General features: G+C 41.9%; 2 protein-coding genes across 2 annotated transcripts; one reads left to right on the top strand and one right to left on the bottom strand.

Moving 5' to 3' along the window:
• The first annotated feature begins 3,978 nt into the window (after nucleotides 1-3,978).
• dnaja2b (DnaJ heat shock protein family (Hsp40) member A2b) lies at nucleotides 3,979-10,125 on the top strand. Its single transcript, XM_026365205.2, has 9 exons — nucleotides 3,979-4,204; nucleotides 5,371-5,430; nucleotides 5,769-5,995; nucleotides 6,083-6,163; nucleotides 6,318-6,451; nucleotides 6,542-6,738; nucleotides 6,995-7,139; nucleotides 8,243-8,370; nucleotides 8,446-10,125. The coding sequence occupies exons 1-9, from the start codon at nucleotides 4,127-4,129 to the stop codon at nucleotides 8,632-8,634; spliced, it is 1,239 nt and encodes a 412-aa protein (XP_026220990.1). The 5' UTR covers nucleotides 3,979-4,126; the 3' UTR covers nucleotides 8,635-10,125.
• Nucleotides 10,126-10,256: 131 nt separating this feature from the next.
• LOC113165686 lies at nucleotides 10,257-11,885 on the bottom strand. Its single transcript, XM_026365381.1, has 6 exons — nucleotides 11,487-11,885; nucleotides 11,109-11,396; nucleotides 10,854-11,030; nucleotides 10,655-10,759; nucleotides 10,483-10,574; nucleotides 10,257-10,394 (listed from the first exon to the last, which is right to left on the bottom strand). The coding sequence occupies exons 1-6, from the start codon at nucleotides 11,883-11,885 to the stop codon at nucleotides 10,319-10,321; spliced, it is 1,137 nt and encodes a 378-aa protein (XP_026221166.1). The 3' UTR covers nucleotides 10,257-10,318.
• Between the last annotated feature and the right edge of the window lie 3,263 nt (nucleotides 11,886-15,148).

The following is a 15,148-nucleotide window of genomic DNA, read 5'->3' as shown; positions in this document are numbered from 1 at the left end:
GCTTCCACCACAACTGAACACCCTGACTGCGTACACTGAAAGAGACCTTCGTGACAAGCAGTTAGAGGACAAGACTCTTTCCCGTATCCTGTTTTATGTTGAGAGACGGCGGAGACCCTCTAGAAGAGAGCGAGCGAAAGAGTCTGCTTCTGTCACAAGATTCTTGAAGCATTGGGATAAGCTTGCCGTGAGTAATGGCGTGCTGTACAGAGTCTCAAAAGACCCAAAGACCAAGGCCAAACGTTCCCAATATGTTGTTCCTGACTCCCTCAAGGATGAGGTCCTCAAAGGTGTCCATGATGAGGCTGGACATCAAGCTCAGTTTAGGACACTCAACTTAACAAGACAGAGATTCTTTTGGCCAAACATTGAAAGAGATGTGAGGGATTACGTCCGCCATTGTCAACGGTGTGTTGTCAGTAAAACAGCTGAGCCTGAAGGGAGAGCCCCTCTGGAAGCTATAACAACAACTAGGCCATTGGAATTGGTCTGCATTGACTTTTGGTCGGCTGAAGATCGCAGGAACAAGTCCGTTGATGTCTTAGTGATTACAGATCATTTTACTAAGATGGCTCAGGCTTTCCCCTGTAAAGATCAGACGGCTAAGCAGGTGGCAAAAGTTCTCTGGGACCGATATTTCTGTGTTTTCGGATTCCCTGAGAGGGTTCACAGTGACCAAGGTGCCAACTTTGAGAGTCAGCTGATAAGTGAGCTCCTTAAAGTTTCTGGTGTCAGGAAATCACATACTACCCCCTATCACCCTATGGGGAACGGAAGTGTGGAACGATTTAATCGGACCCTGGGCGGTATGATCCGAGCATTGCCCCCTGAGGCAAAAGCAGATTGGCCACGACGGCTGCAGACTCTGACCTTCATGTACAACTGTACAGCCCATGAGACAACTGGCTACCCCCCTTTTTACCTCATGTTTGGCCGAACCCCTCGTCTCCCTGTTGACATTCTTTTCCGCACTGTCCTTCATGATTCCACTGTGATGAGCTATGATAACTATGTGGATTCTCTCACCACTGACCTGAAGGAGGCTATGGTGATTGCCCAGGAACATGCAGTGAAAGAGCAAACAAGACACACCCAGCTCTACAACAGGAAGTTGAAAGGATCTGACATCCAAATCGGGGACAGGGTGCTCATAGCCAATCGGACAGAAAGGGGCAAGAAGAAACTTGCTGACAAGTGGGAATCAACCGTCTACACAGTGATGGACATGAATCCTGTAACGCACACATATCGCATATGTGACACGGTCTCTGGTCGAGAGAAGGTGGTACACAGGAATCTGCTCATGCTGGTCAACTTCCTCCCTTTAGGGAATTCCTCTGACATGTCTAATCTGCCTTCATCCACATCTGTTGCAAGTTCACCGGTCTCAGACTATGTCGGAGAGGTTGTGGGAACCCAGCCTGAGAGAGGGAATGTAGATAGTGAGGGTGGTGATGGCCCTGATGCTGAGAGTGACATCAACTCATCTGTGCACTTTGGAGATGGCGTAGGCCACTCAAGTCATCCCGTGGATGCTGACAGGAGAACGTTTGAGTGGGTTACACAATTGTCTGTGCCAGGTCTATCTACGGTGGATGTTACTGACAGGACCAGCGTTTCCTCTGATCCCCAGGAATCCCCCGTCCCAGCTGATGGACTTTTGACTGGTCAATCTGTGACATGTGACTCTGAGTCAGTGACTGACATGGTTGCTGATGTAAAACAGTCGAACCCTGTGCTTGACAACATGACACAAACAGACGACACAACGCACGACTTACACATTGTTGATCAGACCACACACATGCACGGTCACCCTTCTTGCACGCACGCACAGGTTAGATCAAGATTTGGCCGCCTGGTCAAACCTGTTAATCGTCTGATACAGACCATGTCCAGACAGGACGTTGTTCAGGATAAGTTTAGTGTTAAAGGTGTTTGCAAGTCTGTGTTTCAGGCTCTCCTTGATAATTTCTGATCCTGGAAGGGCGTTGCCCTATAGCTTTATGAACATTTTGTGATGGTGCATTGTTGCATGTTTTGTATATTTGTCACGGGCTTATACTACACTGTATGATAGGGTCTTGTGGGGTGTACAAGGCACCCTGTTACCAGTAGCTGGCTTGAGGGATGAGCGCTGCCCTCTTGCCACTTCATCCTTATGGGATACCTGAGATGTTGGGTTTTGTTTTGTTTGATGACCCTTGGACTGTGATTGTGAGATTGTTGTTTTTCTGGATGTACTGTGTAGTAGGTGCTCAAGGTTGATAAAATTCAGTGGAGGCGGGTGTAACAGATTAGAAAAGTCACTTTATTTTAGAATTATTATTTTTAATTATGTTGTGAATTTTATTTATTATTATGAAAATTTTATTTGTTATTTGTGAATTTTATCTTATTGAGCAGGTTTTATTTGCACTTTGTTTGTCCCTTTTGGGAATCTGTATTGCTGCACATCGCCTTTTATGTTCCTCCTGAGTTTCCGTACCTCTGGAGTCTCCGTGTCTCGTCCCCCTCCCCCTCCCCTCACACTGCCGCTAGGCATCGCTGAGGGTAGGTGGTGTGTAGAAACGCGGGTGGCGCTATTATGCTAATTTTTATATAGCATAAGTTGTTATTTATGTTGTTTCAACTGTATAACTTTTGCTTTTAATGTTACAATGATATTGAGCCATTTTCGTTTAGTTTTGACCGCTAGTATAAGTTTTATAGCCGTTTTTGTTTTACTCTTTAGCGCCACTAGCTTAACAGGAGGCCGCCATGTGGTTTGTTAAAGTAGCTGTGTAGCGTTTTCATTGAATTCTCATTGAAAACTTTATTTTTGTACATATAGGGGTCAGATGTGCAGGACAAGTCAGAAAACAATGTGTGTTATTGTTTTCTACAGGTATGTTTCTTTCCATTTAGTTTTCATGTCTGTTATTTATATCCCGTCATCCAACCACATGCAATGGTTTAGTTTAGAGTGTATTTTCATGGTTTACATGTAATTGTAAAGAGAATTGTTAATATTTGTTATTGTGGTTCGTAAAATGTAAAGAGAAAAAAAAAGTTTTCTTGTAATCAGCTGCTCTTGATTATTAATATACTATGTAAAGTATATATTGCAGCAAGGTATAGAGCTCTGACTATTTTGTAGAGCCTCTGTAATGTATGTTGTAATTGCATGTTATGAGAGAAAGACCCCCTTTCCCTCACACTGCCGCTAGGCATCGCTGAGGGGGTCAGATGTGCAGGACAAGTCAGAAAACAATGTGTGTTATTGTTTTCTACAGAGCAAATAAAGGAAAGGAAAACAGCAATCAGCGTGACCATCATTTGTGTCAGTTCTACACCCGTTACAGCTGCACATAAATAACCATCAGGCGAACAACTGTTGAAAAATGCAGCAATAATAATCCCTTCGTAAACCAAAGAAGAGTACTGGCAACAAATTGCTCTTAAAGTATTAAAAGTAAAAGATCACATTATGCAGAATGACCTTTGTGTGAAAATAAATTGAAATATGAGGCTATCACTATTTAGTCACATTAAATGCAAATACTCAAAATCCCAGTTACTTTTCATTGCTGCTATATCCTTATGTATTTCCTTGGCCATTCAAATGACCAGATATATGAAAAAATAAGGCAAATGTTTAAAGTAAATGCGGCCCAGAGACAAATTTTACACCAAGTCTAGCCCAGAAAATTATTTTTAGAACGGTCCCTGACTCTCTCCCACAATATACCCCATATTATTCATTTAGCAATATCTGTTCCTCTATATTCAAAATGTATATTATTACTATTTGTTGATTTTTTTACTAGGAGGTTTAGACGTTCATTTGTACTTTTTGTAAGCAGTATGAAAAGTGTGTAGGAATTATACTGTCACTGCAGAACGCACTGTTTAATTTAAAAAACAACCCGCTTACTAAAATCATTATAAGGATTTTTTTTGCGTGAATGTATACGTGCTGTAACTATTTTATTTATTTTTGGTCACGTTTGTTCTGTTTTTGGCAACTGTTTCCGAGTAGATGTTTATGTGTGTCGTAGTATCTGGCAACCCGCGGACAGTCCCTGCCGACTCCTCTCTCAGCTGAGTCTAACAGAAGGTCTTTCTGTGGTAGCCGGTTAGCATCATGGCGAACGTTGCAGATACCAAGCTATATGACATCCTCGGAGTTTCGCCATCTGCCTCTGAAAACGAACTTAAAAAGGTATGGGACTTCTGAAGTCAAAAGGGAATTTGTCCGAGTAGGAATTAAAATAAAAAGAGGAAGAGAGGTCACCGGTGAAATGTGGCCTAGAAACAAGCTAACGCGAGCTAGTTTACTGAACGCTAGCTTAAGATGCGCCGCTTCTTTTTACGAGGTTGTTAGCCTAGCCGGTAAGCTAGCTAAGCGAGATAACAATTCGTTCGCGGCACGGCGTGTTTGAAAAATATTAACGCCACATGTTGTGTTCATGAACTATTAACACGTTTTAGCAGAAATTCTGAATAGGTTAATTCCGAACGATGGAGTTTGCAATCCCAAAAGCAAAAATATCCCGCCGACCACGAGTAAGCCAGCTAACGTTACTACACGATACATTCCAGCAAATAGTCACCACCGAACCGGCAGTATCGAACCCATTAGCTAATATAGCTCAACATTGGAGTACATTCATGTTATCACAGTTCATCTAACGCTGGTTGACGGCTTGAGAATAAATTCGTATGTGAGCTCACGGCTTTGGTGTAACGTTAGGAAAGCTTGCTATGCAATCTTTCAGTATTTAACGTTTAAGGGTTAATGTTAAACGTTAACTAGCTAACGCTAACGGTGTTATCCGCCGTGTAACAGTTAGCAACTGTGCACTAAGTTAGCTACTCCAAACTCCATTCAGACACCAGGTAACATTATTTAGTTCAGAATTGTTTGGAATCGACACCACTGCGTCACTTGCCAAACAGGAATTCAGATAGTAAGATGGAGTATATTCATGTTATCACAGTTGTTTTTAACACTAAAATTCAGCAACAGTGATAGTAGCGACTCATTTTTTGTGTTTTGTGTTCTAAACCTTTTTTAACGACGTCTAAACTAATGTTAGTGAACTTACAATCGACTAGAAAATCATGGCAGAAAACCTTGAACAATGTGGACTTTCGGATGAAGTTGTGTTGATGCCTTTGTCACACATAAGTGACTGAGATGTCAGAGATGTCAGATGCAGTGATGGTCTTGCCTGTGTCCCGGTGTTTTTGACAGCAGGCCCAGAAGTCAAGCCCTGGGCTATTGAGAGCAGTTAATAGGGTTATGATTTGCTAGCAGAGCTATTTACCACATTTGACAGCTGAGCTCATGGGCTATTGTTCATATTTATTTTTTGATTATTACAGGCCTACCGCAAATTAGCCAAAGAGTATCATCCTGACAAGAACCCTGATGCTGGAGACAAGGTATGATGCACCAAAGTATGTAATATTTATGGCAGCAACAGCTGAATGGCGCAACAAATGGGACAGAGGACTGATGTCACCATTGTATTTGTAATCACACAGTCTAATTCTTTGAGGATTAACAAGTGAATTTCCTCAGAGAAAACATCAGTTTTTGACTTGTACTGCTCTGTGACTGGATTTCTCTGATGATGATGATGATAAAATATGATACAGGAGACTACATTGTCTTTTTATGTTTCTTTTTCATTTATAAGTGGGGCTCATCAAAAGCAAATGCTGTACTGAACATTGTTTTATGTTCTGAGCTTTCTGATTTTTATTTTTTTTCTTTTCAGTTTAAAGAGATAAGTTTTGCTTATGAAGTACTGACAAACCCAGAAAAGAAGGAGCTTTATGATCGCTATGGAGAACAGGGTCTACGGGAAGGAGGAGGTGGAGGGCCTGGCATGGATGACATCTTCTCTCACATTTTTGGTGGGGGGCTGTTTGGATTCATGGGGGGACAAGGCAGAGGACGCAATGGAGGCAGGAGGAGAGGAGAAGATATGGTACATCCTCTGAAGTAAGTATTTTACTTTAATCAAAAAATAAAAATATTGGTTCATATAGAACAATTAACTGACACATTTCATAACTTTTTTTGTCACAGAGTTTCTCTTGAAGACCTTTACAATGGCAAAACAACCAAACTGCAGCTCAGCAAGAATGTGCTGTGTAGTGCCTGCAATGGGTGAGTCAGCTTTGATTGTTTAACAAGTGAAAACAGCAGCGTGGCATGCAGTTTTTAAGCCCAGACTGATGATGGCTTGTAATTATATTAATCCCATTGTACAAAAATAAAAAGCTCTGATAATAATTCTGACTCTTTACTATTTGCCATGTAGTCAGGGTGGTAAGACAGGAGCTGTACAGAAGTGTGTGGCATGCAGAGGACGAGGTATGAGAATCATGATTAGACAGCTGGCCCCTGGAATGGTCCAACAGATGCAGTCAGTCTGTACAGACTGCAATGGAGAGGGTAATACGTCCATAAACACCCACATACTGAAAAATCACAGATCACAAACAAACCAGCCCTTTTTCTTAAATCTCTGTAATGTGTCTTTAGGTGAAGTGATAAATGAGAAGGACCGCTGCAAAAAGTGTGAGGGTCATAAGGTGTGCAAGGAGACTAAGCTTCTGGAGGTCCATGTGGACAAAGGCATGAAACATGGGCAGAAGATCACATTCTCTGGGGAAGCTGACCAAGCACCAGGCATCGAACCAGGAGACATAGTTCTGGTGCTGCAAGAGAAAGAACATGAGGTAAATCACCTGCATGCCCTACTTTGAAACACAAATAGTTAAATAACTTCTAATAATGATGGGTAAGATTATTATTATTATTATTATTATTATTATTATTATTATTATTATGGTTAATAATATAATAACTTTTGTAAGAACGGATTCTGCATTCGCTATTGCATTTTACATGAACATTCACTACTACAGGATGATACACTCTATATGAATGTAAGCAACAAACTTGTGATTACTCGTGATGTTCTATCTAATTCAGGAATTCCGCCGGGAGGGCAGTGACCTTCACATGGTCCAACGTATTGGCCTGGTTGAGGCTCTTTGTGGGTTTCAGATTACTATCACACACCTGGATGGTCGTCAGTTGCTTGTCAAATACCCACCTGGGAAAGTTATTGAGCCAGGTAAATATGTCTCTCTACTACATTTACTGATTTTTCCCTTTTTTGAAATGTCTTGATGTCAAGAAGACTATTGCCTCTATACAGTAGCAAGAAAAAGTATGTGAACCTTTTGGAATTTCATGGTTTTCTGCATTAATTTGTCATAAAACATGATCTGATCTTTCAGATCAGGCGTGCAGCAATGTTCTTTTCAGTAAGCAGCAGCTTCCTTCGTTGTGTCCTGCCATAGACACCCTGCTAGTTCAATGTTTTACGTACTGTAGACAAAATAAACAAAAATGTTAGCCAGTTCCAATGATGCCTTCGAATCTTTGGCTGTCATTCGGGGTTGTTTCTTTACCTCATTGATGAGTGTTTATTGTGCTCTTAGCGTAATTTTTAACGGTCGCTCATTTTTTGGTAGTGCAGCCACAGTCTCAAAGTGTCTCCGTTTGTAGATTATTTGTCTAACTGTAGACTGGTGACTTCTGAAGTCTTTGACATCACTTTGTAACCCTTTTCAGCTTTATGTAAATCAACAATTCTTGAGGTATGGCTCACATAAGCACATTATTCTTGTGTGGAGCAAACTTAAAAAGTTAGTGGTTTTTGTCAGTCAAAGTAGCTCTAGTCCACACCTACAAACTATTTCCGTTAAGACTTCAGGTAAACTGGCACTATGAGGTTTTTATGGTTGATGGTTGAATTTTCTTACTATTTTAGGCACATCATATTTGGTAATGGTTGACTTAGATAAAGATCAGATCACATTTTATGACAAATTAATGCAGAAAACTGCAAAATTCCAAAGGGTCAGATATTTTTTCTTGCCACTGTATTTACTGCTGAATACCTGATTAACTTTAACCTGGTTTGCACAGGGAGACATGGCACAGTCGTTACTCCGTTTACTTTCTCAGCCTTCAATTTTTGCAGCTAACAAGTCATCTTATTATTTATAGATACCCATTGTTTATGGTAAATGTTTTTAAAACAAATTTCAGTATTCAAAAAGACATGTACAGTCTGTACTCCTGATAGCTTCTGTCAAGGTCTGTGCCTAAAGGAGCTAGAGGCCTGCATGCCTTTAAACCTTTTTGTTGATGTCTCTGTGTGTGGGGCAGGCTGTATTCGAATGGTGAAGGGAGAGGGAATGCCTCAATACAGAAACCCATTTGAGAAGGGAGACCTTTACATCAAGTTTGACGTCCAGTTTCCTGAAAACAACTGGATTAGCCCTGAAAAACTGAATGTGAGTTAAAATACTTAAAATCCTGCTTTAACCTCAGTGATGGTGCATAATTATAAATCAGTGAATTTCTTCTAGGACCTCGAGTGCTTGCTGCCTGCTCGTGCTGAGAATCCAGTTATCACAGCTGATGCAGAAGAAGTTGACCTGACAGATTTTGACAGGAGTCAAGGGTCAGGAGGTGGAGCCAGGAGAGAGGCCTACAATGATAGTTCTGATGAAGAAGGGGGCCATCATGGCCCAGGGGTGCAGTGTGCACACCAATAGACTCTAACATAAAGACATGCATACACAAGCATAAAACATTAACATCCCTTGGGTCTCATTGCTAATACCATTAAAGACTTGACGCACACACATGCACATTTCTCTACTTTCGTGATCCCATAAAAAAAAAAAAAGAGATACATACAATTATATCCACCTTCCCCAGTTCCATGGTGCCCGTAAGTCAGTTAATGCTGGATGTGCGATGACCTTTTTGTGTCTATGGACAGTGCTCATCAAAATCTCCAGCAAGAAAGTGGTTTCATTCTCAAAGGGATCACAGACTGAGCTAGACTTGGACCTTCCTGTTTCATTCTAGGCTTTTACCTTTCACTGTGGGAAACTCCAGTCTAGTGTATAAAATGCAAATATTGTTGACTATCTTGTATAAGGTGTAGTTTAGTCTCTCACACAAGCGCATGCTGCTTCTTGCCGAAGATCTTGCACATGTAGATCTAGGATCAAGACACAATAGACAAATCTGACACCACTCGTTTGAAATTTCGGTGTGTCACTGCTGTCAAAGTGCCGTGCTATCATAAGAGCAGATTTGATTGCAGCCCTGAAAGTCTGCTGAGAACTGCACACATTTAATCCACCTCATCCTCTACGATGACATGTCATATTTTGGAAATGGGGCTTGCTGGTTCTATTTAGTCCCCAGCTGTCACATTGCTAGAATATAAAACCCTGAATATAGCACCATGTTTTCTTAGTTTGGAAATTAAGCTTTTTCGTCTTTGTTGGTTTGAATGTTAGTGTGTTCAAGACCCCAGAACTTGAACCTGACTTGTTTTCTCTTCATTTGAGTTGAGAACATATTTGTCTACTTGATATGTGTGTGCGTAATGCGGTGGCTCATTGTGTACGAGCTGCTGTGGAATGTTCTGGCTTATTAGTGTGATCGGTGTTGCTGCTTTGTGTTGGACTGCAGTGTGATTGGAAACTATATAAGGTCAATTAAACAGGAAAAAAAACTGAATGTGTATTTGCTGAGAATCTCTCATGTAGACAGATTTTTTTTTTCCTCTACTCACCATGATCAGAAGAACCATATTCCCTTGCAGAAAAACCACTGGACCCGCACCAAACCCTCCATTATATATATATATATCTCATAGAGTTGTTAGCCAAACCAATGTCATTTGACATGTTACAATATTCCCATTCCCCCATACACCTGTAAATAAATACAGCCCTAGTCCATAGGTGCATCCAGAGTCTACAGCGTGTGTCCTTCCTGTATTCACATTTCTTACACAAGTGAGTAATGGCCATCATTGCCAACATATTAATGCTATGTTCACAGGAAGGAGAGTAGAACCTCTGTAGACTGTTAACATGCACCTCTGTGACTCAATGTGTATGTAAGGCCACAGAGGGGGTTATGTGTACACGAGTAAGGAGTCATTGATAAATGACATTTCTGTTGATGCTTATGTTTGTCAAGATGGTAATTAAACTGTATAATAAACAGTCACTACAAGTTTGGTTGAGGTGTCATATTTTTTATGTGCAATGTGTGTTCTCAACATTTTTGTGCACTTATGTAGAGAATTGCACTTGAACACATCAGAATACTACATGACTGATAACGTTTCATGGATTTTCATTAGCAAACTGCACATTTACTGGGATATTTAATGAAGACAGTTGTGTTCAGAACTGACGCAGCTGACGTATCTCAGTCTGTTCCATCTTCAGTTTCTCTGCTGTGGAGTGTTACTGGACCCAGGAGTTCCTTAAACCCTGCAGTATTCCTAAATTATAAAAAAAAATGGAAGGGACGGGATGATGGTTAGTATTGATTTAGTGGTTTTTGTTACCTTTAAACCTGGTGACATTGACCTGTCTCGTTTGGACTGCATGACATAAGAGCGTTCTCTTCTCAGCTGCTCCAGTCGCTCTCGGACCACGCTTTTCTGCTGGTTTTTGTCCTCCTAAAAAACAATTCGTAGGCTTAATGGTGGTTATGTAATATTAATCAGAAATAAAGGTTCAGATATCCTAAAGTCGTTACCTGTGGTAGATCTTGTGTGAGGTGCTTCAGTCTGTCTGTGTGTTTCAGGCCGAGCAGATCTTCCTCTGCCTTTCTGTTCTGGATGATTGACAGGCGCTCCTGAACCTAAAAGACAATAACTGTCAGACTGTCTTCCACTTATATATTAATATTAAGTTCATTGCAAGAGAAATAGCCCCTCTGTCTGACTCTCTCTCACCCTCAACAGCTGTCGCTCTCTGTCTCTCTGCTGTCTCTGTTCGACCTTTTTTTGCATGTCCACCAGGTTGCGCATTGTTCTTTCTCTCTCCATTGCTGATACTGGTTCTCTCACTCGCTCTGTCTCCATCAGAGTGGATTCCCTCAGTGCCCCCTTCTCTGCGAGTTCACAGTCTGCCTTTAAAACAAAAACTGCTGAATAAAACTATATCATCATGTGCATTATAAGGGATCTCTGGGTCAGAAAAAGACGTACGTTGATTTGTGAATTGCACTTCTGGTCTTCAGCATTAATGGCATCAGGTCCTCTCAGGTTCCACTGCTCTGACTGTAATGCAGTGGAACTCGTTTCCACCTCAACTCCAACCCTGCCAGCGTCCGTTGTCTCGCTACCTAGTCCAGAGCAGATGTCATCAGTCTGTGGTTTGATCTCAGGAGGGTCGACCAAGGGATGTGGTCCTACAGCCTGCACGGTATCCATTTGTAGATCACCTTCAGACACAGCTTGTGGTTGATCAACCATTAACCTGTCTTCCAAGGTCAACTAATGAGAGTATAAATGTGAAAAATCAGACAGATGATACAGTGTAACAGCAGTCCTACGATCTGTTGTACATGCACAGGGTAACAGCACCTGTCTCTCTGTGCTGCACTGTTGGTCTGCAGACTGAGCATCACGGTGAACTGTGGAACCGGCCTCTTCATCCTGGCTTTCTCCAGACGTCTCGTCACACTGCGTCTGTCTAGCCGTGCTGCTCATGTCACTGGATTGGACCCGCGTCTCCACGCCGCTCTCACTGTCCAGGCTCTTTCCTGTGTAACCATCTGCAGACTCTACATCATAGTCAGTGTCACCATCTGGTGGTTTGCTCCAGGCAAGGGTGATCAATGACCCCTGTTTCTCGTAGCTCTGGGCACTTGTTGTGCTGCCCTCTTCATCCTGTTGGGTTCCTTTATGTGTAGCAATATTCTGATGAGTGTCACTTGTTGCATCCGAGACACAAAAGATCTCCAGGTATGGCAGCTCTTCCATGACAGCTCCACAACCTGCGCAGAATGTCAAGTATATGAATCTTAAAGTTGTTAAGAGCATGATGTTTGGCTGTGTTTGAACTACCTGTACAGACATCGTCCTTGTTGGTTCCGTTAGCAGCTTGGACTCTGGCTGAATTGGACGCCAGCGCTTCAACTGGCCCATCGCTTCTGTTTTGTTGTTCTACTGGTCCAGTGCAGCAGGACTGAATTGTGATTTCCTCGGTCAGGTTTGGACAAGGAGAGAGTTTAGAGCCTGAATTAGGTGAAGGGCCGTCTGACATCAGGATCTGGAGCAGGTTGGTGTAGCTCTGTGCTTGAAGTTCAGAGACATACTTGGCTTGCAGAACTTGGAGATGCTGTCCACTCTGATAGACAGATACATCATTTTAACAGTCTCATTTAAGAAATGCAATGTTGTGAAATCTTTGGATCGACTGTCGTCATTGTCTGGGCTCACCATGTCCATCAGCTGTGGAAGCAACTCAGATGCTTGGACATCCTGAAGCTCCAGCAAATGGGTCAAGAGGAGCAGGACATAGTCTTCCAGCTGGTGGTGGGACCACATTTCTGGTTTACTGCTCATGTGGGGCTGCTCTAATGGAGCCTGGGTCTCGTGTGTCTGCAGGCTGGCGTGGATTTGCGTCAGCCTTTTTACGCACACATGTCTTAATGCAGCTTGCTCATTACTGTCTGTTCAGGAAACAAGAAGGAAGGAATATAACAATGAAGAAAGAAAGAAAAGAAAAAGGATTTTGACAAACACAGCAAAAAGAAAGTATTGATTCACCTTCCTTTGGAGGAACTGTGCAAGCTGCTCTTTGCAAATCCTCCTGGGAAATCCCATGTACCAACCTGACCAGGTGCTTTCTTTCCTGCTCCTGACTCAGCACCAGTAGCTGCAGCACTGAGTGCTGGGAGTGGGACAAATGTTATGTTCTACTGCAGTAATACTACTACAGTGTATAGTGTACCTTTGCCATTAAAAAAACAATATATTATCTAGAATTTGAGAGCAATATTATGACACACAACACTGCATATGTATCAGAATTGGTTCATTACGGCACCTGCTGTGGCGATACTGAGATCAAGTCTTCATTTTGTTGTTGTTCTTCTCCCTGTAGCCACAGAGCAGCCTGCTCCGTCCTGCACTGACCATTAACATGCGGCCTGAACAAACAGATGAGGCACGGACGGTATTCAGCTAAAATGAAATCTGACGATATTAAGTACATGTTAATCTTTGTTAGTGTTTGTTGGCTTACCATGTCTCCCAGGATTGCCTGGCTGCCAGGAGAGCAGTGTATGACGTTTTTTCTCTCTGAGCTCTGAGCGTCGCCAACCTGAGGTGTAGACACAGCAGTCTCATGCTGTCTCTGTCCAGCCTGTAATGTCAAAGTTAAAACAGTGGCACACTCCAAGCAACTTAACTTTGTTTTATCTGAACCTGATACATATAGACAGTATTTACCGCTTTCCCAGGACTGTCAGTGTGTCCCTCTCTTGTTGACGAGATGCGTTTAACTCATACAGGAGAGAGCTGGCAGACCAGGACTGTTCCCTGGACTCGGAGTGGTTTCTAAAAGATGCACTGAGACAAACCCTGAAGGAAACTTATTTTACTATTGTTCTGTTGTGTGAGATGTATTGAACTAATATTACAGCTGGTTGTAATGTTTAAAATGATCAAATTTAAGATGTTTCCCTACGTGTTTTAGCTTAATTTATTCTTAAATTTGCCTGAACAATCTTGGTTCGTATGTATTACCTGTATATCCTAAACGCTCCTGGCAGCTCAGCCAAGCGAAGCATGTCATCTGACGCCAAAACCTCCTCTGCAAGATCCTCCAGCTCCTCGTGTTCCTTGTGTTGTTGCCATGGTGGCAAAGCTTCCCAGACACTTGCAGCTGAGGAATCGGCAAATGAAGAAGAGGAAGAATAGAAGAAATGTGAAGCGTCTGGACCATAAAGCTGAATAAGATACGCCAAGAGATGCAGCAGTTTTCTTACTGTAATGCTCCTGAAGCATTTCTGAACAAAGCAAGTGGGTCACGACATCATACTTCACTTCCACCATAAGGAGGACATCTGACAAGGAGACACAGCCCCATGCTTGAACTTTGACCCCTAGCCTTTTGCCCTGCCAGGTAGAGGGCAATATGCTTTGTACACCCTCTGATGCCAGTCTGAGAAGGTACATGTAAACACATCATTATCATAATCATTGTGAATAAGCACTTCATTGTGTGACTGGTAACTTGTTACATGAAAATTTTAAAAATAATCAGATAATTTAGTGATTTACAACTAAATTAAAAGGTGCAGTATTGCAATTTGTACTGTAAATATCCAGAGACAGTGGATCTATGGGATATTTGACAGTATAAATAACAGATTTATCCTCAAGTGTGATTGTATACAATAACCTCTTTAAATGATACTTATCACATATAAGTTATTCTTTACTACTGCTCTATTACAGATATAACCTTAATCACATAAACCAAACCTGATTTCATAATAAACATAATTTAAAGAAGTATTTCTCTGTAGACTCACAGGCCAAAACTTGACATGCTCACCTGGCCCAGCACTTCCTGGCTGCTTTCTTCAGTCTCTTCACACTCCCACAGAGCTCTTTTTTCCCTAAAAATCTCTCCATCTGAGTGTGGCACATAAAAGAGGGGCAATTATTGATGAACAGAGCGTCTGCCTCCATGTGGGAGAGAATCTGTTACACCGAAAACACATACCTGTAAACTGTCTGAGGCAACTACACACGACTGTGATGAAGCTGTATCTGATTGGTCGTAAGGATTCGCAAAAGTATTCTGGTTTGTGCTTTGGTTCAGGTAATTCAGATCAGGGTGATCAGTGTTTCCTGACTTGTCCATCACATTGAGATTATTGGGATTTCCAACACTTAGCAGCTGCAGGTCCCAGTACAGCTGAAGATAACAACAGTACCCAGTATTATTAGTAGCAAAGTAAAAACTATTGTGCTATTATTATTTTTTTAGATATTTTTATAAAGATAGACTAAATTGTACCTGCTCCTTCTTTTCCCTCTCCCTTTCCATTTCTAAGAGAACATCAAACACATTTTCACCAACACACGACCAGCTATTGTCGCCTCCTGCAATCTGAAACAGACACAGATACGTGACGCTGTTTTATTATGAAGCTGCTTCGTTTAGGGCTGCAGTTTCAAACGTGTCCGAGCTGTTACCTTCTTCATAGCCGCCTGTGCTTCACTCGTGT

This window comes from Anabas testudineus, chromosome 6, assembly GCF_900324465.2.
Source record: "Anabas testudineus chromosome 6, fAnaTes1.2, whole genome shotgun sequence".
NCBI classification, from domain to species: Eukaryota; Metazoa; Chordata; class Actinopteri; order Anabantiformes; family Anabantidae; genus Anabas; species Anabas testudineus.
The sequence above is the reverse complement of the archived record's forward strand: the minus strand, read 5'-3'. Positions and strand labels throughout refer to the sequence as shown.

Excerpts from the sequence above, each read along its gene's own strand:
- dnaja2b (XM_026365205.2), top strand. The coding sequence starts at position 4,127 with ATGGCGAACGTTGCAGATACCAAGCTATATGACATCCTCGGAGTTTCG. Across the intron at positions 6,164-6,317 it reads CTGTGTAGTGCCTGCAATGG|TCAGGGTGGTAAGACAGGAG; the intron begins GTGAGTCAGCTT and ends TTTGCCATGTAG. Across the intron at positions 7,140-8,242 it reads TGGGAAAGTTATTGAGCCAG|GCTGTATTCGAATGGTGAAG; the intron begins GTAAATATGTCT and ends TGTGTGGGGCAG.
- LOC113165686 (XM_026365381.1), bottom strand. The coding sequence starts at position 11,885 with ATGGAAGAGCTGCCATACCTGGAGATCTTTTGTGTCTCGGATGCAACA. Across the intron at positions 11,031-11,108 it reads AGTGCAATTCACAAATCAAC|GCAGACTGTGAACTCGCAGA; the intron begins GTACGTCTTTTT and ends TTTGTTTTAAAG. Across the intron at positions 10,395-10,482 it reads ATGCAGTCCAAACGAGACAG|GAATACTGCAGGGTTTAAGG; the intron begins GTCAATGTCACC and ends TTTATAATTTAG.